This window comes from Phyllopteryx taeniolatus, chromosome 4 (assembly GCF_024500385.1).
Source record: "Phyllopteryx taeniolatus isolate TA_2022b chromosome 4, UOR_Ptae_1.2, whole genome shotgun sequence".
Taxonomy (NCBI): domain Eukaryota; kingdom Metazoa; phylum Chordata; class Actinopteri; order Syngnathiformes; family Syngnathidae; genus Phyllopteryx; species Phyllopteryx taeniolatus.
This window is the reverse complement of record NC_084505.1, coordinates 19,992,616-20,014,772: the sequence shown is the minus strand read 5'-3', so window position 1 is coordinate 20,014,772 and position 22,157 is coordinate 19,992,616. Positions and strand designations below refer to the sequence as shown.

General features: G+C 41.9%; 1 protein-coding gene and 1 long non-coding RNA gene across 2 annotated transcripts; one reads left to right on the top strand and one right to left on the bottom strand.

The window, feature by feature from the left end:
• The first annotated feature begins 58 nt into the window (after window positions 1–58).
• Window positions 59–22,157, top strand: foxk1 (forkhead box K1). The gene is made up of 9 exons (XM_061770364.1): window positions 59–635; window positions 8,326–8,541; window positions 12,919–13,138; window positions 13,962–14,108; window positions 15,108–15,301; window positions 16,877–17,049; window positions 18,736–18,981; window positions 20,085–20,288; window positions 21,342–22,157. Exons 1-9 carry the CDS (start codon window positions 190–192, stop codon window positions 21,554–21,556), a joined length of 2,061 nt encoding a protein of 686 aa, XP_061626348.1. The 5' UTR covers window positions 59–189; the 3' UTR covers window positions 21,557–22,157.
• On the bottom strand, window positions 19,082–21,449 carry LOC133476678 (uncharacterized). The gene is made up of 2 exons (XR_009788114.1): window positions 21,311–21,449; window positions 19,082–20,317 (listed from the first exon to the last, which is right to left on the bottom strand). It is a non-coding gene; the product is annotated as an uncharacterized LOC133476678 (long non-coding RNA).

Genomic DNA, 22,157 nt, shown 5'->3' with positions numbered 1-22,157 from the left:
TACAAGGAGTACCTGAACGCAGCACCAGTCCGGTTCCTCCCGTGGCTCCATCCCGCTTCTTGCTCATTTCCCGGAGTCCATGTTGTTCTGTCAGCTCCAGCGAACAAGTGCCCCGACCCCAAAACTCTCACGTTGCAACTTTGTGTGCGAAGTGTCTGTGGAAGTGTGTTTGACCCCCCGCGAATCAACATGGCAGACTACCGGGACGACACCGGAGCTCGGGCCCTGCTCGCCCTGCAGTCGGCGCCGTGCAGCCCCGTCCGAGTAGCGGTCACCTCGCACTCCTTCAACCACCACCAGCCCTCGCTCGCCTTCCTGGGTCCGCCGCTGACAGAAGCCTCCGCCGGGATGCGCCCCGCTCGCCTGGCGTCTCCTCTCCCCCAGGCCCTGGCCAGACTCGAGGGCCGGGACTTTGAGTTTGTCATGCGCCAGAGGACGGTCACTATCGGTCGGAACTCGTCCCATGGCTCCGTGGACATCAACATGGGTCACTCGAGCTTCATCTCGCGGCGGCACCTGCAGATCGGCTACGACGAGGCCAGCGGCTTCTCGCTGCGGTGCCTGGGCAAGAACGGCGTGTTCGTGGACGGCGTGTTCCAGCGGAGAGGGGCGCCGCCGCTGCCGCTTCCCCGACAGTGAGTTCCGCCTGTAGCCTGTTAGCTTAGCATACGGACTAACACTCACATAAACGCGATTATTATCTCTATTAAAAGACGTTCTCCGTCAATATCGACTAATATGTACTTTAAAAGTTGTCGACTTGTTAGGTCCTACGAGTTATTTTTAGTATTTTTCAGGGTTTTTCAGTTCACGGGAGTTGTGGAGTTTTGACAGTTAGCTCATTCAAAGCACACGACCTGTACAAAGTTTATCACGGAATTCAATTTAGACTTAATTTATTTTTAAATGTATTTCTCAGGATTGAAATATTACTTAATAATTTCAAAAGAAAGGAACTGAATCGTCCCCCCACTTCTTTTTCTTCGCTTCTATTTCCGGAGCAAGTGAATGAACTAGAGCCGAGGTCGCGAGTGAGCACGTCTTACTTAATTCAGCAGCGCTGTTTCATTTTAAAGTTGACTTATTCGGCCGTGGAAAGAGCAACTTGAGTTGCCACCTTATAACGTTTATTCAATAACTTTCGTGTGGGCACTGTGAGCTGACGTGTTGGTGTCAATGTAAACAAACGCACCCCTGTGAAGTCCACATGGGGCTCCCGTGCGGGGAGGTGCGTTTGTTTTGCTGTTGAAATGCTCGTTCCATGTAAACTTTGTCGCCAAACGTTTTTGTTTTATGTTTTACCCAAAGTTATGGTGCTTTGGTTGAATACAGTACCAACGACAAACTCGTTGAGGGCGTTTACGGTGTTGCGGCTGTCAATCAGACCGCTGTACAGCGAGGGGCGGGGATAGGAGGTGGTGGGTTGGGGATCGATGGGGCGGGGCGGTACTCGTCGCTGATTGGCTATTTGCAAGGGTTTGGGGGGGGCAGTTGGACCCGGAAGTAGAGTATGGAACGAAAAGAAGCACATGGAATAAACACAAGAGAACATGTCCACACTGGGGCTAGTTTTAGCCGTACAATTGTTTGATTAAATTCATGAGTAAAAAAAAAAAAAGAATACATTTCAATTAATACATTTTTGGAAAATAAATGTAAATTAATGCAATAAATAATAGTAATAATAATGCTCTGATGATTTGCAGTAATAATGGCATTAGTAATACTAAATAGAGAGATATTTTTTTTCTGGGCCGATACCAATTTTTCGTAGTCTAGGAGGCCGAAAACCAATATTTGGAGCCAATATTCATTTGCAGTAAAAAGGAAAATGTTGGTTTCAAAGTTTTGAATAACACAAATTCATACACTTTGTTTGAATGCCTTTAAGCATATTCGTTTATTAAACATCTTAGACAATAGACGTCTTTGTTTTAAAATTAGAACAAAAAGCGCAGGGAGCCCCCAGACTCGACAGCATGTCTCATAAAGTTAAATGTAAAGTTAAACAAATAAATAGCTCCCTAAAGTTTTGTACAGTAAATAGTTTTCCAACATTTCAATATAACTGAAATGCTAATCTTTCCCTTATCTTTGTTTTAAGTTCAAACAAATAGTTCAGGAAGTTCCCAGGGTTAGCAGCATCTGCTATAAAATTAACTGAACATTTCAGTAATTAAATAAATATTTCCCTGAAGTTTATCCAGTTTTAAATGTATCTCTTTACGGCGGTTGAATTTAAAAAAGAAAAAGGTGGTGGTGGTTAGAGCGTCAGCCTCACAGTTCTGAGGACCCGGGTTCAATCCCCGGCTCCGCCTGTGAGGAGTTTGCATGTTCACCCCGTGCCTGCGTGGGTTTTCTCCGAGCACTTCGGTTTCCTCCCACATCCTAAAACATGCGCATTCATTGGAGACTCTAAATTGCCCGTAGGCGTGACTGTGAGTGCGAATGGTTGTTTGTTTGTATGTGCCCTGCGATTGGCTGGCAACCGGTTCAGGGTGTACCCCGCCTCCTGCCCGATGACAGCTGGGATAGGCCCCAGCACGCCCGCGACCCTAGTGAGGAGAAGCGGCTCAGGAAATGGATGGATGGATGGATGAAAAAGAAAAAAAGGCCAATGTCGATATGGGTCAGAATTCTACACTTGGGTCGTCGATAATCGGTCTATCCGTACTACTAAATGAATTGTACGTATTATAAGTGCTGGAAGTGTTGCTGTTTTTGACTGCACTTCTTGAAGCACAGGCACTACTGGCTGAAAGGAATTCTAGTAGCCGCAAATTGGAATAAGAGTTCACTTCCCTTCAAAGTTAAACCTGACTTTTGTTGTTATTTGAAGCTTTTGGCTAATTATGGCCACGCTGAACAGGCATTTATTTGTTGTATCAGCTGAGATGTCATGAGTTCTACAGCTCTTAACAGTGGGGTTCAGTGTGTAGCCATGTCCCTCTCGATATTTAGACTGGTCGCCTCTTTTGAGACAGAGCTCGTGTTAGGGGATTTGTTTTTGTTTTGTCTCCTGAGTTAATAGTATTGGAAGAAACCATGATGTTTTAGGGCAAATTTCACAAGTGAATTATTATATTTTTTAGAGGTCTGTGTTTCAGGTAATTCATGACCAGGCGGGAAAAACACAAATATTCCACAAAGAAAAATATAATTAAAAAGTGAAAAAATATTAGACATTGCAAGAAAACCCCCACAATATTAAACAAAATATACAAATATTTTTATAAATACAAAATTTAGAAAAACACAGTTATGAGAAAATTACAAAAAGTATTAGAATACAAAATAATGTAAATAATAAAAAAATGGGAAAAATGTCTGTACAATTCTAAAGATCTGCACCACAAATATGAGGTTACAAAATATTCGTAAAATACAAAGCTAGACCAAAAAATACTTAACTCAATGCAAAATACACAATAAAGAAAATATCAGACACGAGTATAAACATTATACAAAGCATTACACAAAATACAAACAAACATACAAGCAAAAAATATTAGAGAAAATAAAACTAATAGTAAACGAGTATGATAACAATGTGATGATTCAAAATATGAGAAAATAGTCAAATATTGCAACAAAATTTAAAAAAAAACATCTTGAAATATTAGAAAAAAATACAAACATTACAAGATAAGACAATAATACTAAAGAAATGACAAATGTATTCAATAAAATAATGGAGAAAAATACTAAAATATTAGCACTATACCAAGATAGTATGTCAAAACTACCAAAAAGATTAGAATACAAGCTACTAGAAAAATGCAAAAATATTAGGATACAAAAACAATACAGAAATGATTGGGAAATATTACAGTACTATTGGGAATTTAGTTTGTAAAATATTAGAAAAAAAATACCCAAATATTGGGGAAAAAAAGATAAAAGTATTTTGATAAAATACACTAACACCAAAAAAGAACAAAACTATTGGAAATAATATTTGATAAAAATACAATAATAAAATAAATACCTTCACTGTGTGAGTCGCGTCTTCTTCTTCTTCATTGTTGTTTTTGCTTTTATGCTTTGTTTTTCGTTCGTTTGCTGTTTCAGTCGGTGCTGGACATGCGAAGCTGAAAGACAACAAATACATTGGTACCTCGACTTACGAGTGACCCATCTTCGTTTTCGTTTTAGTAGATCCAAGCCATCGCATGGCCGATTTTTACAAAATTCTAAAAAAAAAATTTTGGGGGGGGGGGGGGGGGGGGGGGGGGTCTTGTGTTATGAGTAATGTTTTGAGTTAGGCTCCTCGATTGTGGCAGCGAACTTCAGACCAGGCAGCAGTTTGACAGATGCTGAACAATTCTTCAAAAGAGAAGCCATGCGTGCTTGCTTCAAGCTGTTTATTGGCACTCCCAATTGATGTTTACTGTCAAACTAAACATCAAATAAACAGAATTACACGTTGTGCATTTAAGCAAACCACATAACTAATCCTAACCCTACGAAGGTCTGGTAGCTTAATGCTAAAACACAATGCAAAGGACTGTAAATGAGCTAACGAAATTAGCATTGATTTTGCGCTAGTTATAAACCTTTAAACAACGGATATTTGAACACAAATGATGCAGCCACACATGCAGTACTCGCAGGCATATATTCTTTATCTTCTGCAGAAAAACGACTAATATTACTTCTACCGATGCACCAAAATGAAAATTCTTGGCTGATACTGCAATGAGGAAACGAAGGCCGAAAACTGAAACACTGAAAGAAATCACTGTGGCAATTTTTTAGTAAAATTGCGTTTATGGCTATGACTGCAGGGCTGCGAACCTTTACAAATCCACTTCCAGACAACAATTTATCTGAAGTTCCATGTTTTCAAAATTATGGCAAGAACATTACTGCGGGACAACTGTTCCACTATATTTTATAATAGGATACAAATAATTCTGTTAAATTGCACAACATAATCACAACTTTATAATCGTCCAGCCATCCATCCATCCATCCATTTTCTACCGCTTGTCCGACGTCGGGTCGCCTGGGCAGTTGCTGTAGCAGGGACGCCCAGGCTTCCCCCTCCCCAGCCACCGAGGCGTTCCCAGGCCAGCCGAAAGACCTTGTCTCTCCAGCGTGTCCTGGGTCGTCCCCGGGGTCTCCTCCCCGTGGGACGTGCCCGGAACACATCCGAATCAGATGCCCCAGCCACTTCATCTGGCTCAACTCTGAGATCGTCCCGGCTGACCGAGCTTCTCACCCTATCTCTAAGGGAGATAGCCCGGACACCCTGCGGAGGAAACTCATTTGGGCCGCTTGTATCCGGGGATCTCGTTCTTTCGGTCACAACCCTCTGCTCGTGACCGTAGCTGAGGGTGGTAAATCGAGAGCTTCGCCTTTCGCCTTAGCTCCTTCTTCACCACAACGGACCGATACAAAGTCCGCATCACTGCAGACGCTGCACCGATCCGCCTGTCGATCTCCCGTTCCGTTCTTCCCTCACTCGTGAACAAGACCCCGAGATACTTGAACTCCTCCAGATTGGGGCAGGATCTCATCCCCGACCTGGAGAGGGAATCCTAAGAAGCTCGCGTTGCTCATCTATCAACCATCAAACTATTTAAGTAAATAAAGAAGAATATCTCCAAACCCAAGTTATGACATTAACTTTTTTGCCTTTTTTTTTAAAATTTAGTTTTGTTACGCTTGACAATTTTACCCTACTCAGAACATTGGTGACAGAGTAGCATTTTAGAAATCGAAATCGGCCTGGTATGAAGTGCACCTGCTCATGAGAAATGTGTAAAAAATTGTCTGCATGAATACAGAAACACAGCAGCAGAAAAAAATCTTTTTCCAATTTTTGTTGAAAAAGCCTTCTGTCTGAATAAATGTTTCGCTTCCTCGACATTTTGGGATCATTTGTAGACATTTCTCAAGTCACTTATGAAAAAAACCCACTGCTGTACACTGATGCGGGTACGCGACCACCTAGTGGTAAGAGCTCGTCACTTGGCGGTCAGTTTGGAAGGCAACAATGTATTATGGGAAATCTAGTTGATGGTGAATACATGTGTATGTATACTGCTCAATTGACTTATTTTCAAACCTTTCACAAAATGACACAGCGGGCCACATTTGGCCACGGGCCATGAGTTTGACACATGCTTTTCCAGTTGTTATTGTGTGTACAACCGTTGTTTTGTTGCCAGCTTGCGAGCTGTATCGTGTTAAAAGTACGTGAACATACCTCAAGCAATCCTTGAATTCAAGTCCTGCCCTAAGCACCGTTTTGTTCTCATCCCACACGCGACGCCATCCATTGTTGTTGTAGTCGCCATGGTAACGAGCGTATCCGGTCACGTTTGAGTTGTCAAGAGAAAGCCCAGTGATCGTAAATAGACGGGACGCGGTGGTATCGGAATACAAGATTTTATTGAGGTAGTCTGACAAAGCGGAATTACGAAAGACGAAATTTGTCTCGTAGTCATTACGTGTTGTCTGTTTTTGAATTTATTTTTTAAATAACTTTATTGGCGGTCAGATATTTACAGTACTCCGTCAAAAACCACAGGCTAAAAATAAACTAGCTTTTGGATTCAAATATACTGTACACGATGGAAATGCGGAGTAAATGTCTTTTGCGGACATTGATCGGATCGGCGAATTAGGACCTTAAAGCCGATCAGCCGATCAACATAAAATGCTAATTATCGTCCGATAGCGATCAAGCCGTGCAAAGTCTACTTAATTTGCTGCCACGGAGGCGATGATTCGTGACTTATGCTGCGTTGATACCTGACGCAAAGCGAACTTTCACTTCCGCAGCTCAGCAACATACCCGTATTTAGCCGCCTTGGCTGTAGCTCGTAGGTACGTAGCTGCAGCCATGTAAAATAGCGTGCAACCAAGCATTCCCCCGTAGTAGCTGGACAACGGAAAGCGGCAAAGTTGGGCGACTGTTCAGTGTGGACGTGTCGATTTGTTTTATTTTTTACAAATGAATACAGTGTAGGCCGCGGTTTCAGATTGCGTCATAACAACATCCTGTTTTGGCCATTTTATCTCGGCCGAAAGACAAAAATGCACTTTTGGGCCATCCATTCATCTATTTTCCGTACCGCTTAAACCATTTTTGGCCGAAAATTCGGTGAAAGCAGCAATTACTACGGCTAAGGCTTTGTGTTCCACTGTCAAATCTATGTCTATTACGTGTACATAATACACATATGTATCCGTAGGGGATAGCAATCGCACCTGACCTCCAAAAGGGAAAATCTGTGGATAAAATTGCCAGCCATTATAATTGCATTTAATTCTGAAAAGTTTTTAAACCCTGCAAAATTCTTCAATATGTGGCAATAAACAGCCATCCATCCATTTTCAACACCGCTTATCCTGGTCAGGCTCAAGGGGCGCTGGAGCCTATCCTGACTTCGGACTACACCCTGAACTGGTCGCCAGTCAGTCGCAGGGAACATATAGACACGGACAACCATTCGCAGCGCCACTGAGTGGGAACTGAACCCACGCTGCCTGGACCAAAGTCAGGCAAGTGTACCACGACACCATCAGTGACTGGAATAAACAGCCATCAGGCGTTTTCGGAGTTGTGACTGGTTAGCACATCTGCCACACTTCTAAGTACCCGGGGTTCAAATCCAGCCTCGCCTGTGTGGAGTTTGCATGTTCTTCCCATGCCTGTGTGGTTTTCTCCGGTTTCCTCCCACATCCCAAAAACATGCATGGTAGATTAATTGAAGACTCTAAATTGCCCGTAGGTGGGAATGTGAGTGCGAGTGGCTGGGGACCAGTTCAGGGTGTACACCGCCTCTTGCCCAACAATAAGCTCCAGCATGCCTGCGATCCTAGTGAGGATAAGCAGTATGGGAAATGGAAAGATGGAAAAAGGGAAAAACTGAACAAAAAGAAAATCTGCAAATACAGTAGATTAGTCCGTGGGTGCCAAACTGCGAGTATGTGGGGTCCACCGTATGTATTTATTACACTCCCCCCTGGTGGCTAAGGCTTCCACGCCAGAAGGAGCAGCACAGTCTTCATTGAATTAAAGCATGAATTCATGACGCAAAGATGTTCAATTCTTTGTTAGATTTCATTTTCTTTTTACAGTATGTTTTTTACATTGTACAATACTGCAGAGTTCTCTTTTTGTTGTTGTTGGTGTTTTTGGAGGGGGGCTGGAACGGATGAATGGCATTTTCATTCATTTCAATGGTGAAAAATGTTTCGAGATAGGAGTGTTTTGCCAAGGTACTGTACTAATCTAAAGTTGGGTTTTAATGATAATTGCAACGTGAAACTAATACAAACCGCCTTCCTCTCCCTCTTTCTCTGCCACAGGTGCATGTTCCGCTTTCCCAGCACGGTCATCAAGATCCAGTTTGCGTCGCTCGTTCCCCACGAAGAGCAGCGGGAGAAGGAGGCGCCCTCGCCGCCCATGCGCCCACTCGTGCCTCACATCTCGCCACTCAAGATCAGCATTCCGACCGCGCAGCAGCATGAAGAACACATCAGGGCGTTCGGTTCGCCGCTGCCGTCGCCTACAGGCACCCTCAGGTACACACACACGCAACACGAGTACAAATAAACAGCATGGCGTGTTGGAGTATTTACACATATGCATAGAATCCCGATCGGGCTATTGCAGCCTGTTAAAGCCGCAGCATGTCATCGTATCGGTGCTGTGAAAAAGTATTGGGCCCCTTCTCAAATTCTTAGATTTTTGCATACTTGTTGAAGGTAGTCAAACAAATGTAAATATCAGAGTTAACTTAAAATGCTGTTTTTAAATGGCGATTTCATTCAGCAGGGAAAAAAAACCCTATTCAAAGTTACGTGGTTGTTCTCCATGCCAGAGGCGGGACTCGAAACTCCTTCTGACAGGGGTTCAAACACCGCCAGACGTTCCCAACAGACACTCGCAATACATTTGGCATTCTGCCACGTCGGACCGGCATCTTCCTCCACCACCGGAGCCAACTCACCACCGGGTGGTGATCAGTTGACAGCGCCGCCCCTCTCTTCACCCGAGTGTCCAAGACATGCGGCGGCAAGTCCGATGACATGACCACAAAGTCGATCATCGAACGGCCTAGGATGTCCTTGTGCCAAGTGCGCATACCTAACCCCTTACGTCTGAACACGGTGTGCGTTATGGACAATCCGTGACAAGTACACTCAGCGTGGGTAACTCCAGAGTGGAAAAGAGTCCAAAACCTCTCAAGAGGACGGGTACTGAGCCTAAGCTGCGTGTGGAGGTGAGCCTGACTTTGTCTACTCGAAACCTCGCAACCTTGCACGCCAACTCAGGCTCTTTCCCTGCCAGAGAAGTGACGTTCCACATCCCTAGAGCCAGCTTCGGCTGCGACCTAGCTCTCTATGCGTCCGACCCCCTCGGCCCCTCCCGCGGGCGGTGAGCTCGTGGGAAGGGGAACCCACGTTGCGTCTTCGGGCTATGCCGTGGGTGCAGACCCGGCCACCGGGCGCTCGCCTTCCAGCTCCACAGGGCAGCCCCGGTGACTCGCGTGCGATCAAGGAAAACTGCGGTGCATTCATGTTCATCATCGTAAGGGGTCATTTGAGTGCTTCGTCTGGTCCCTCACCGAGGACTTGCTTGCCATGGGCGACCCTACCAGGGGCGTAAAGCCCCAGACAACTTAGCTCCTAGGATCATCGGGAGACACAAACCCCTCCACCCCGATAAGGTGACGGCACGGCGAGGGGATATTTGACTATAACATGATGGAAATAATTTGCAAGTATTTGAATGAGGTGTATATCGAACAGTAGTTTTCCATAATAATACATATTTACACTGCAAAAAAAACAAAGCAAGTGGCACAAGTTGTAAAATAAAATAAACGTGAATTGTCGGGACTGCAGACTAGCATGTAAGCGATGATGTTTATTTTGTCGTGTGCATAGACGAGTGCGTACATGCACTTTGTTTTCATGGAGGTTATTCAAAGTGCAGCCTGACGTGACCGCTCAGAGGACTTTGCTGTCTTACATCATGTGACTGTGTGTGTGAGTCTCAATATATATATATATATGGGTGTGTGTGCAATGTTGACATGTGCTCATTCATATCTCACACAGTTTTCCCTTCTTGGTTGAACATTAACGCTGTATGGTCAGCATTGCTATTTGTTGGTGAGAGCACCCACTTGTGGCGCGTAAGTGTCACTGCAGCACTTACCCAGTTTGCGCATGCCTTATATGGCAGGGCAGCAGCTACACGTTGCCTGATTGGTGGAGGACAGGATTGTTTTTTGAATGGCTTCCACTGGTGGTTTCCTCTGCTAGCCCCTCCACCTACACACAGACACGCACAGTTGTGTGTCCGTGCGTGCGTGTGTTTGTGTCTATGTACAACACGACTATTTGTGTGTGTAAGCAGAGGATTAGAGTTTGAAGGGGCGCTCAGCACCCAATCACAATGTCAAGCATTCTCACATAGTTACTTTGCAATCAACACATTTGATTCTCGTGACATTACGACTTTTTGTCTCCAAAAGTACGACTTTATTCTTGCAAGCCCGTGACTTTTTGCTGCAATAATTGCAACCTTATTTGCGTAAAAATGAAGACTTTTTATCTTAGAGAAGATTAAATTTAATCCATGAAATAACTAACTAACCTTGGAAAAATAGGAGTATTGTCATAAGAGGACAACTTTTTATCCAGAAAAACAATAACTGTTGTTTTAGTAAATTTATGACTTTATCCCCCCCCCCCAAAAATGCAACTTTATTCTCGTAATATTGGAATAGCACTTTATTCTGTTTGATTTCAACTTTTTAACCCCCCAAATCTGACTTTTTTTCTTGTTATATTAAGACTTTTATGTTACGAAAAACAGAACTTTTTCTCATTGAATTATGGTTTTTTATCTTGGAAAAAAAAACCAGACTTTTTTCTCGTAATAACAAAACATTTTATCGCTGAAAAGTACATCATCATTTTATTGTCTACAGAATGATGACTTTTTAAAAGTTTTTCTTTATCAACAAACCGTGAGAAAAATTCACTTGTCTCATAGCACAGGTCATATATACACGTACATAGGTATCCATTATATTTCAATCTGATTCAATCTTTCTGAGACTTAAGGATATGGGTTAACTATCAGACCACCTAAATTAACATTTCTTAACATGATAATTAAAAAAGGATATGACAACAACTCTCTAGAAAAACAAGAAAAGAAAGAAATATATAGCAATGTAAAAAATGTAAGATTATGGCTTTTTATCTGGGCAGATACGACTATGTTTGTAAGATTACAATTTATTTCAAATAAATAGAATTATTCTCGTAAGATTACGACTTTTTAGCCTGAAAAACAAGACTTTATTCTCATATAACAATTTTGTATCGGAAAACACGACTTTATTCTTACGATAAATCGCCGAAAAAAATACGACTATTCTTGAGGTTGATTTAAAAAAAAAAAAAAGAAGAATTAGGATATTATTTTTGTAATATAATGACTTTTATGTTGAATAAATACTGTATGACAATTCTCCTAATACTACGACTTGAATTGGCTAATGAACGTCAACAGTTAGCTCCGAAAGCTAACAGCAGCCTCCAGCAAATGAGCTTGTCTGTAGAGAAAGTGCTCCGTGTGTCTGCGCGTGCGTATATGCGTGTTGCTAATGCCAAATCAGAGCCGCGTTGTTGACTTTGCAAAGCGCAGCAGCTGTTGTCGGTTGTCCCACATGGATGCTGGCCAATAATTAACATACTTTACTGATTATTGTTGTGCGAGAGAGAGTGTGCATGTGCATGCGTGTGTGTCTGCTTTATGTTGAGTCTTGTCGCTACTGAAAAATACAAGCGGAGCCTTGCGATGATGACTGTTTTCTCGTTACGCTACAACTTTTTACCTCGAAAAAATAAAGACTTCAGAAGAATTGAAAAAAAATGTGAAATTATTTTCATAAGATTACAGCTCTGTCTCCAAGAAAATACAGTTTTATTCTCCAAAGAGAGAGAGATTTATTTAGAGAGAAAAAACCCCAACCAATTTACTCCCACAATATTGTGACTTTGCATTTAGAAAAAAGGAAAAGGTTACTGTCGTAATATTGTGACTTTGGATCTTGAAAATTCCCACTTTATTCGGACAATATTACCACTTTTCAAAATGGGAAAATGCAGTTTTATTCTTGCTTCTGACTTGTTTCTTGCAAAAAGAAAACTTTTTTTTATAATCTTATGACTTCAAACAAATATGCGACTTTATTCTCAAAACATTTCATAGATTAGAATAATTGGATAGATCTTTGTTTTGTTTTGTGTTTTTCTCAAGAAATGCAACTTTAGTAAGATTTATATTAGAAATATGACCTTATTCTCACAATTTTCAGACTTTTGACCTTGACAAAAAAATATATTTCCTGTTACATCTGAATAAATTCGAGTATGGTTGCAAAATGTATTTAGATTGAATTTATTTCAATACTCATCGTTATATGGATTCATCCAACACTTTTTCATCCAGGGCAAATTCCTGCCTCGTGTTTACCAAAAAAATCATTTCCATTGTTTCCAGATTGCTTATTACGTAGTAGTCTCGTTTCTAGAGATGGTGAATTTTGGCTGTAAGGTAAAATCATTCAAATGATACATATACAGTATGTTAAAAAGATGCGTGTAGTACATCTCTATAATGAGTTGCACTTTTAAAATGGAACTACTTCACTAAAAGAAGTTTTTGATAGTACTGTAATTTATTGCTTCCGTTGGAAAATACATTGATACGGATTTAGTTTCTCGGACCTTATTTAAGGTTCCGACTTTTTTTCTTGAAAAAATGCAAAATGTATTCTCGAAATATTTTGACTTTTTTTCTTCCCCCCCCAAAAACTGACTTTATTCTCCTAATATTTCAAAGTTTTTTTTTTCCTCACTCGCTCTTTCTCTCAGCGTTCCCAATTCGTGCCCGGCGAGCCCTCGCGGCGCCGGGTCGTCGGGCTACCGCTACGGCCGCAACGTGACCAGCGACCTGCAGCTGGCGGCCGAGTACGCCGCCAAGGCCGTGTCGGAGCAGAGGCGGAACGTCGTCGAGCTGCGGGCCGCGGCCGGAGAGCCCCGAGGGGAGTCAGCCGGCGGCGGCGGCGGCGGCGGCGGTGAGGACAGCCCCAAGGTGATGAAACCCTTTCAGATTTCGGCACCTTGACTTAAGAGGGACTTACGAGTTTGTTTTTGACTTATGAACCATCGCTTTTTTGCTTTGTGTTGGGAGCCAAAATTTGAGTTAGAACTGAGCTTCAGATACGCTGCCGTACAAGAGAAGTGAAAAACAACTGGAACAATGAAGGTACTGTGATGCCCACACGTGTGGGCAAGGAGAGCCTTAGTCAGTGATAAAAGTACTTTGAAACATTTATTGAAAGCCACTTACCTGTATTTCATTCTTAATATATTCATAGGAACTATCTAGGTCTGCAACAACGAATCAATCAAATGGATAGAAATTGAGACTGGAAAGTGAATATTAGTATCAGTTTGTTGTGTCGGGTAATTATGACATGATTCATCCCGTGGTGTCCCTGCCGTGCACGTCTTAGCCTCTGTGGGGCGGTGTGGTACACACATGCGGGGGAGACAACTTTGTCAGATAAAAGACCAGAAGAAGAAAGTCGCGAATGAACTGCTTTAAATTGTTCATGAAAGAAAAACCCGCAGCGGTCACAGACAAAATCGGAATCTGACAAAAGTAATAATCGATAAAAATGTCATGAAAATGGATTGACCAGTGAAAAGCAGACGTTGCTTTTGAATTCTGGTTCAACAGAATTCTGATATAAAACAGGCCCGCGTGTGATATAATGTACATAATATAACGACGGAGGTCTGCTCCTTTGGGTGCTCGAATACGTCGAGATTTGGAGGACCTGAATGACGGTCAATCGAAACAGATCCTTCCCCACTTGTCACCTGACATCTTGTGCGCGCTTTGTGTCCAGGATGAGTCCAAACCTCCGTATTCGTACGCTCAGCTGATCGTCCAGGCCATCTCGTCGGCGCCCGACAAGCAGCTGACGCTCAGCGGCATCTACGCCCACATCACCAAACACTACCCCTATTACCGCACCGCAGACAAGGGCTGGCAGGTTTGTGGGCGCAGGCGCCGTCATCGACACGCACCCGAACGCGACGTTTAACATCAATTAGCCCCTTTCACACCGCTGACGTTAACCTGACAAAGGAGATGTTTTGCAACTTTCTGTCGAGCAAATACGACGATATTCCTGCAATATTATGACTTCCAAAAAAAGGATCCCCCCCCAAAATATACAACTTCATTGTTTTTTAATCCCCAAGATTTTTTTGTAATATTATGACTTTTATCTATCAATCTGTCCTCAGTTATAAAAGGACTATTCACCCCAAAAATTCAACGGAATTTTTGGAAATGTTATGTTTTATCTAAAACTAAATAGGACTTCATTCTCATTTATTTCCCAAGAGTATAAGCCTTAGAATTCATCAAATGGTTTTTTTTTCCCCCCAAGAAAAACTTGATTCTCGTATGATTCAAATGATTTTTCTACAAATATTGACCTTCCAATTTGGAGTGTTACGAATTTTTTCTCCCAAAAACACTAAGAATACTCGTAAGACTTTTAATACCAAAAACATTTATTGAAGTTTTATTTTACAAACATTTCGTCTTAATTTTTGTAATATTGAATTTTTCTCCCAAAAATGGACCTTATTAAAAAAAAGCGGGCTTTATTCTCATAATATTGTGACTTTTTATCTAAAAATGAATTCCACTTTACGCTAAAATTGTAATTTTTTTCCACCAAACCTATACAACTTAAATTTAATAAAATAACAAATGTTCCTCCCAAAATACCGAAAGTACAACTTTTAATAATAAGAAATATGACTATTTATATAAGCATATGCCTTTTCATTTGCAAACATTTGGATTGAATTCTCATGATATTCCGACTTTATTTGAAGGTACTTTTTTCCTCGTAATAGTACAACTTTGAATCTTCATCAAAAAATGTTTTTTTTTTCTCCTAAGAAAAAGAAATGAATGACTGAAGTATTGTCAGATGTCTGGATTTTGCGGTGAAAGCGTTGGTTGTGGTCCTCAGAACTCCATCCGACACAACCTGTCGTTGAACCGCTACTTCCTGAAAGTGGCGCGTTCGCAGGACGAGCCGGGAAAGGGCAGCTTCTGGCGCGTGGACTCGGCCTCAGAGAACAAGCTGGTGGAGCAGGCCTTCCGGAAGCGGAGGCAGAGGGGCGTGGCCTGCTTCCGGACACCCTTCGGTCCCCTCTCGTCCCGGTAAGCGCCTGAAGACACGTTGGGTTTTTGGAGATACACGTGTGTTTTTTGTTATGTTTTGAGTTGCGAGCAAACATTTGAGTTACAAATGTTAGATGGTGGAAGCGAGCTTCACAAGAAGCAGCTGATAGTGAACAATTGTTCAAAAAGGAGGCCAGATGCTTTTTCCTCCCATTCCCACCCAGTGGACATGTGATTGTAAAAACAAAGCCAATTACAGGATGTTTATTTCACCACACCACGTCATTGTGTCTTGTCAAAGTCCATTAGCTTCATGCTAATACATTATGTAAAACACCACAGATAGGCTAAGGAAGCTCGTATTGACGATGCGGTCGTTCTAACCTTTAAAGCGACGGCTGTTTGAACACAACGGGTACAGCAACACATGTAGACGGACAATACAACAGTTTCACAGGCATCTATTCTTTATCCTCTGCAAAAAAAACAACTCATATTACTGCATCTTACTGAGTCGCTTAGTTGCGAATTCTTCGTTTATTACGAATGTCTGTGTTGTACTGCCCTCTAGTGGCCAACGCACCACAAAAAGCACAATTCCGATTCCTGTTGCCATTTTTTCATTTTGTATTTTTCAGCCTCCAATTGAATCTGATTCTAAATGTGGAATCAAACTTTTGGGGTTTTTTGTGTTGCATTTAAGAATGATTCGATTTTTTGATCTTTTACTTACGAAATAATCTAACTTTATTGTCCAAAAACTCTTCCAAGATTTATTCGTCAAAAATAAGACGTTATCCTTATAAGATTCCGACTTGTCATCTGAAGCAAATTCGACTGAATTTGTGCAATATTTACACGGTTTTGTCTCCATAGAATACAACTTTATTCTCCTCAACAAAAATGGAAAGAAGGAACGCGATACAGATGACCACAGGGCGCACCGGTGGTATTAAAAGGCGCAGTCTCAGTTACGAGGTCTATTTCGGTATTGAACACATACATAAGGCGCACCGCGCCGTATTAAAGGGCGCAGGCATGCTAAAACATACGGTAGCGTGCATGCACGCTAAAAACAATGTTTTTCCAAAAGGTTCACTTTGAACGCCCCGTTTACACCGATGTCCGGCGGTTGGAGTTCATTAATCCGTTGCCCGAGCGTTGACGTCCGTATTATTGGGAAGTTTTGATTTTGAAGGTGACCTTTGCCGCGAGTTGGCGACTTATTACCGTAATGCCTAGTATGAACAAAATAAAAAATTGCTACTTTACGAGTGGAGTGTATACCTACTGGGGGCGTGCCTTTAGCGTCCTCCTTCACGCGCACCCTTCCCCCTTTCCAGATTTATAGATTTATAGATTTTGGAACTCGGTGCACACATAAGGCGCGCCGCCCTGCCCCCGTCCATTTTGGAGAAAATGGATGACTTTTAAGTGCGCCTTATGGTCAGGAAAATACGGTATGCGGAACTCTTGGGTAACCATTTTGTTTTGTTTTTTTCCTTTGCGCTCCTTGCTCTCGCGTGATTGGACAGGACGAAGTAAGTCGCCCTTACTTTTACGCTTGCACTCACGCTACCATCCTGATGTTTGTTTGTTTGTTTGTTTTTGCAGGAGTGCCCCCGCGTCGCCCACCCACCAGGGACTGCTTTCACCACCGTCCAGCGGGCTGCAGACCCCCGAATGTCTGAGCAGGGAGGGGTCCCCCATCCCTCCGGACCACCACGAGCAGCTGGCGCACAAGCTGGCCGCCGTGCCGGAATATCGATACTCGCAGAGCGCGCCAGGTCAGCTCCTACAAACAAGTCAATATTTTATACAAGGATATGAAATTCCCTCTTTGAAAGGACTTTTTTTCTTGTAGATTTTGTCTTTTCATCTTGTAAGATTATCAAGTGTCTTTGTAAGAAAATAACTTTCTTACAGTTTTTTTTTTTTTAAGTCTAAAAAGTCTCCTAATATTAAGTTAATTTAAAGTAACGTTTTTCTAAAATTAGAACAACTTGTAGTATGAATTTAATATTTAGAGGGTTTCTATATTTTCAGTGGGCACAGGTGTCCCAGATCCGCACCACTTATGAAATAAAACATCCTGTTGTTAATGTAGCAGTTCAAAATATAAAACCTTGTCATGCATTTCATCCATCTTTTACCGCAATGCGGTTGGCTGTCGGCAATTGTCCAATGAAAACCTCAATGCGGTAGCGTATCCGGCCCATTGTGACGTCCACAAATAAACTTCGCACGCTTATTTTCATAAAATGAGCATGTATCATCTCCCAAAAACACGACGATTTAATACTTAACATGACTTCGTCTGGGGAAAAACGCGATTCTCGTGAAATAGGAATAAAGAGGAATTTATTCCTCAAATTCTTATATTTGATCTCAAAACGGTCCGACTTTATTCTCATAACATTATGCCTATTTAGCTTCAAAAGCTACTACTTTATACCCCCCAAACACTGCTTAATTCTCATAGTATTATACATTTTAATGTTGAAAAAGTACGAGTTTATTCTTTACAGATTGCGACTTTTTTCTCCCCAACATACAACTTTATTTTCATTTTCCTTTTTCAATCAAAACTTTATTTCTTGCAACATTATGATTTTGTTATCTCCCCCAAAATATAACGATTCTCACAAAATGATAACTTTTTACCTCCAAAATAAGGAAAAGTGTAACATTTGATCCCTTCAAAATACGACTCTTTTCATAAGATTCTGACTTTTTACTTTATTCATGTCACATGAAAACGTTTTATCTGGACAAAAATCTTTTATCTCCCAAAAAGACGTTTTTTTTGTTTACATTGAAAAATAAGGCTTTATGATTGTAATTGTATTACTTTTCATCGCCCAAAAAATCTTTACTCTTGTAAAATTGTGATTGTTTATCTCAATAAAATTGAAGTTTTTATCTTAAAAAATACTCCTTTATTCTTGATTGAAAATGTGTCTCCCCCCCAAAATAGTATGACGATTCTTTAAAGATTGTAACTATTTCCCCCCCCCCCCCAAAAATAGGATTCCATCCTCGTGACTTTTTTTCTCTGAAAATGTTGACTTTTCCTCTGAGATGAAGACTTTTTGAATAGAGATTACGATTTTTTGAAATCCGAAATGTACCACTTTATCGTCATTAGTTTATGACGTTTTACCCAAACAATTTCTTTATTCTTGTAATATTCAAACGGATTTCCAAAGATTGACTTGACCCAAGAATATGAATGTATTCTTGTAATATAGGCTCATTCCTCTCTGAAAATGTTGATGATTCGAATTGTTTTCCATCTTAATTATGATCGCTTTATCTTCGCCCGGCAAAATTCCGACTTTTTTATCTGGACGAAATCTGACTTTATGATAAGAGAATTTTCTTGGGTGGAAAAAAAAACCAAACAACCCCTTTTTAGATTAGAAGTTTTTTTTTTTGCTGTGGATTCTTTGTTTCGTGGCGTGTCCACGTAGGGTCTCCGGTCAGCGCCCAGCCGGTCATCATGGCGGCGCCGCCTCACCCGAGCGGCGCCCTCGGCAAAGCCCTGGCGCTCTTCCCGGGGGGCGGCGGCCAGGTCCACCTTCTCCACAACCCGCCGCCGCCGTCGTCGTCGTCGTCCTCGCTGACCATGCTGCGCGTGGTCACCACCAGTGCCCCTCCCAACGGCTACTGCGCCCCTTCGCTGGCCAACGCGGGGCCGGGTGGCGGCGAGCTCAGAGGTGGGTCCCAAAAAGAGGCGGGGGCTAGCATCACGATTGGCAGATGCTTTCTGAGTGGCACGTATGTAAATGATTTATTTGCGAACGAGTAGAAAATAACTCCAATAATACATCTTGATTCTTATAAGATTACGACAAAATACACGTTTTTATGTTTTCTGTTTGGAAAGAATCCAACTTTATATTAACATAACATATATTTGATGGCTTTTTATCAGACAAATACAACTTTATGCAACTGCGAGTTTTATGTCCAACAAAATCTGACTTTATTCTACGGAGAATTCACATTTCAGTCGCGATTGCGGTTAAATGAGCCTCATCCATCGTCTGCGATTGTTTTGTTTTTTTGTTTTTTTAAGAAGTGCCCGCAATGCAGCCAGCCAGAACGTATGCTTAAGGCTTTATTCGGCTTCGTGGCCGACTTCAAAATAAAAGCTTCCAATGGCATCGATGTCCAACGTCACGCTTTTATTTTGAAGTCGGCACGGTGGCGGAGAGGCGGCGTGTCACGGTAAGACACGATTAACAATCGTCGTAGCTAGCGGCTGCCTTGACTTGAACTTTTCGGCCGGGAAAACCCAAAACGCCGGAAGTCAATAGAGAGGCAAATCGCAACCGTCGAGTTCTTTGCAGTTTGCGACCGTGCACGACCGACCGACGATCGAGCGGAACAACGGAGACGTAGCCGTCCTCGGCAAATCGCAATACGGACGGTGATTTTCATATGAAAAGTCGGTGCTTGCAGCCTAATGTTATTGCTTCCATTAAGTTGCAATTCGTGATTGCGCTCTGTGAAAGCACATTTCTTTAGTTAGCCGTTGCCCAAGTACAATCTTTTGGATGCTTTTATTTTTGGATCATCTATCTTTTATTCTTATTTAAAGAATCATTTTGCACTGAAATCTCATATAGATTGTTGAAAAGTAGCGCAATCAAAATAAAGATTTTCCCCTAACGAGGCATAATCACGAGTACAATATGAATACAAAGAATTGTGCTTATTATTTTGGAACCGCTATGCAGCTGATCAAATGTCTCCTTCTTCTTGATGATGATGATGATGATGATGATGTTCTATGTGGCATTTTTGTGGCGGGCAGAGGCGCAGCTGAAGCGAGAGCTGGTGATCCAGACGGCGGACGGCGGCGGCGGCGGCGCACAGGGGGCGGACTCGCGCAACCTGGACACACGGAACGTGGCGCTGGGGCTGCATCAACTTCCCGCGCACCCCGTTACCCACAACGGGAAGCACGCCAACGCCGCCGCATTTGCCACGGCGACCAGCCTCGCTGCTTTTGCTTCAGGTACGGGTTTCCGTCCGTCCCCCTGGAAGCTCACGCATAAAAAACAATATTCATCTTACATTGCTTTCTTGACATTCTATGAGCTTATTCTTACCTGCGTCAAATAAAAGAATACAACTTTTGGGGGGGGATTTTATATCTTGTAAGATTGTTTTGTAAAATGTGACCTTTTTTTTCTTGAAATAAGATTCGATTTTTGGAAAAATCCGTTTCTCTCTTCATTTGTGTCCGATTATTGAGATTTTTTTCTCAAAATGTTTTGTCATTTTTAAAAATGATTAAAAACTGCAAAAATGGCTATGATTTAAAGATTTTAAGTTTCTGGATTATTTCCTTGAAGGAAATAAAGGTTTTTCTTCAAGATTACAACTTTTTCCATCTTATTGTTGAGTTGAAGTTTCTTTTCCCTTTCCGGTGATAGTTTTTCTCGTAGGGGAAAAAAGAAATCTTGTAAGATTATGGCTTTGATTTGTCTCGATAAGGTGATTTTTTTTCACGGGGAAAAATGTTGGGATTGTAAGATTCTGCCTTTTTATCTCAAAATGTTGACTTTTAAGATGAGCATTTTGGGGGGGTAAGGAATACATCTCTATTTTAGTTAAGATTGCAACTTTTCTCTTAAAATATGGAGTTTTTGGCACTTTTGAACTCGTAAAAACATCCAACTTGAGTTATTGACCTTGGTAAAAACAATATTTCAAAGAAAGATTATGGCTTTTCTTGGAAAGAATTACGACTCAACTTTCAAGTTTTTCTTGAAATAATATGACTTTATTCTCAATCGATTGCTGATTTCTTTGTCTTAACATTACAAGATTGTATCTGGCTGTAGATGTTGCTCTATTTTGGGCTACTTCCGACCGAATTGAAGGTGAACTTTTTGGCAGACTTGTACAACCTCAGGAGTTGACATTTTCCCATCTTCTCGGCGTCTTACGCTAGAGTTAGCATCAGCGAGCAGTGTACCCCTTTTTTTTTTCCTTTTCTTTTTACAATTTTCGAACAATGGAAACGCGTCTTACCAGCTGCGTCGCCTTCCTTCGTCCCCTCCAGGTCTAAGCAGTCCTCTCCAGATTCTGGCAGCTCAGGCCTCCAGCTCTCCTCCGGTTCTGGTGTGTCGTCCGCTTTCCGCCGAGCAACCCGGCGGGGGCAACGAACCTCAGGTCAAGCGGTCCAAGATGGACGACGGCGAGGGGTCCGCCGCCGTTGCCACCCAGCGGCCTGTTATCGTCGCTGTGACTCCCCAATGCCAAGAGCCCGGGAAGTGAGCTCTCCAAAAAAAGGGAATTTTGTTGTGGAAAAAAATCCAAACTTAAAACAAAACAAGAAATGGAAGCAAACACTACTTTCAGACTTTGTCGTGAAGGCAGAAATGGGATTACTCTGGGTCGCCAAGACGACGAAGACACAGTTGCAACTTTATATATATATATATATATATATATATATGTATGTGACGTCTCGGTTGGCTAAATTATAGCAATCATTTTGAAACACTAAAGTAAAACGGTGTCTTTGTTTCGGGTTAGCAAAGCCATTGTTATAAATTAGCAGATGAAAACCAGAAAAGACACGCACGTAAACCTTTCAAAACAACAAAAATGCCTTCAAAAGATTTCTACACTTTGTCGTTTTTATATTAACCTTTAGAGCTTTTTAGAACCTTAACGCGACATTAGCTGCGCTAGCCGAGCCACCAAGCTAACGTCGCTCTTAGAAGCTATTTTTTCTTAAAACATTTTGTGTAAGAAACACGAGAAAAAACACATGCATTCTAGAAAGATTACTATGTATTTTTTGTAAACGTCCTACAGTTGTGATTAAGAAGAATGTTGTCGCACAAAATTAAAGCCACATTGACTCGAAACA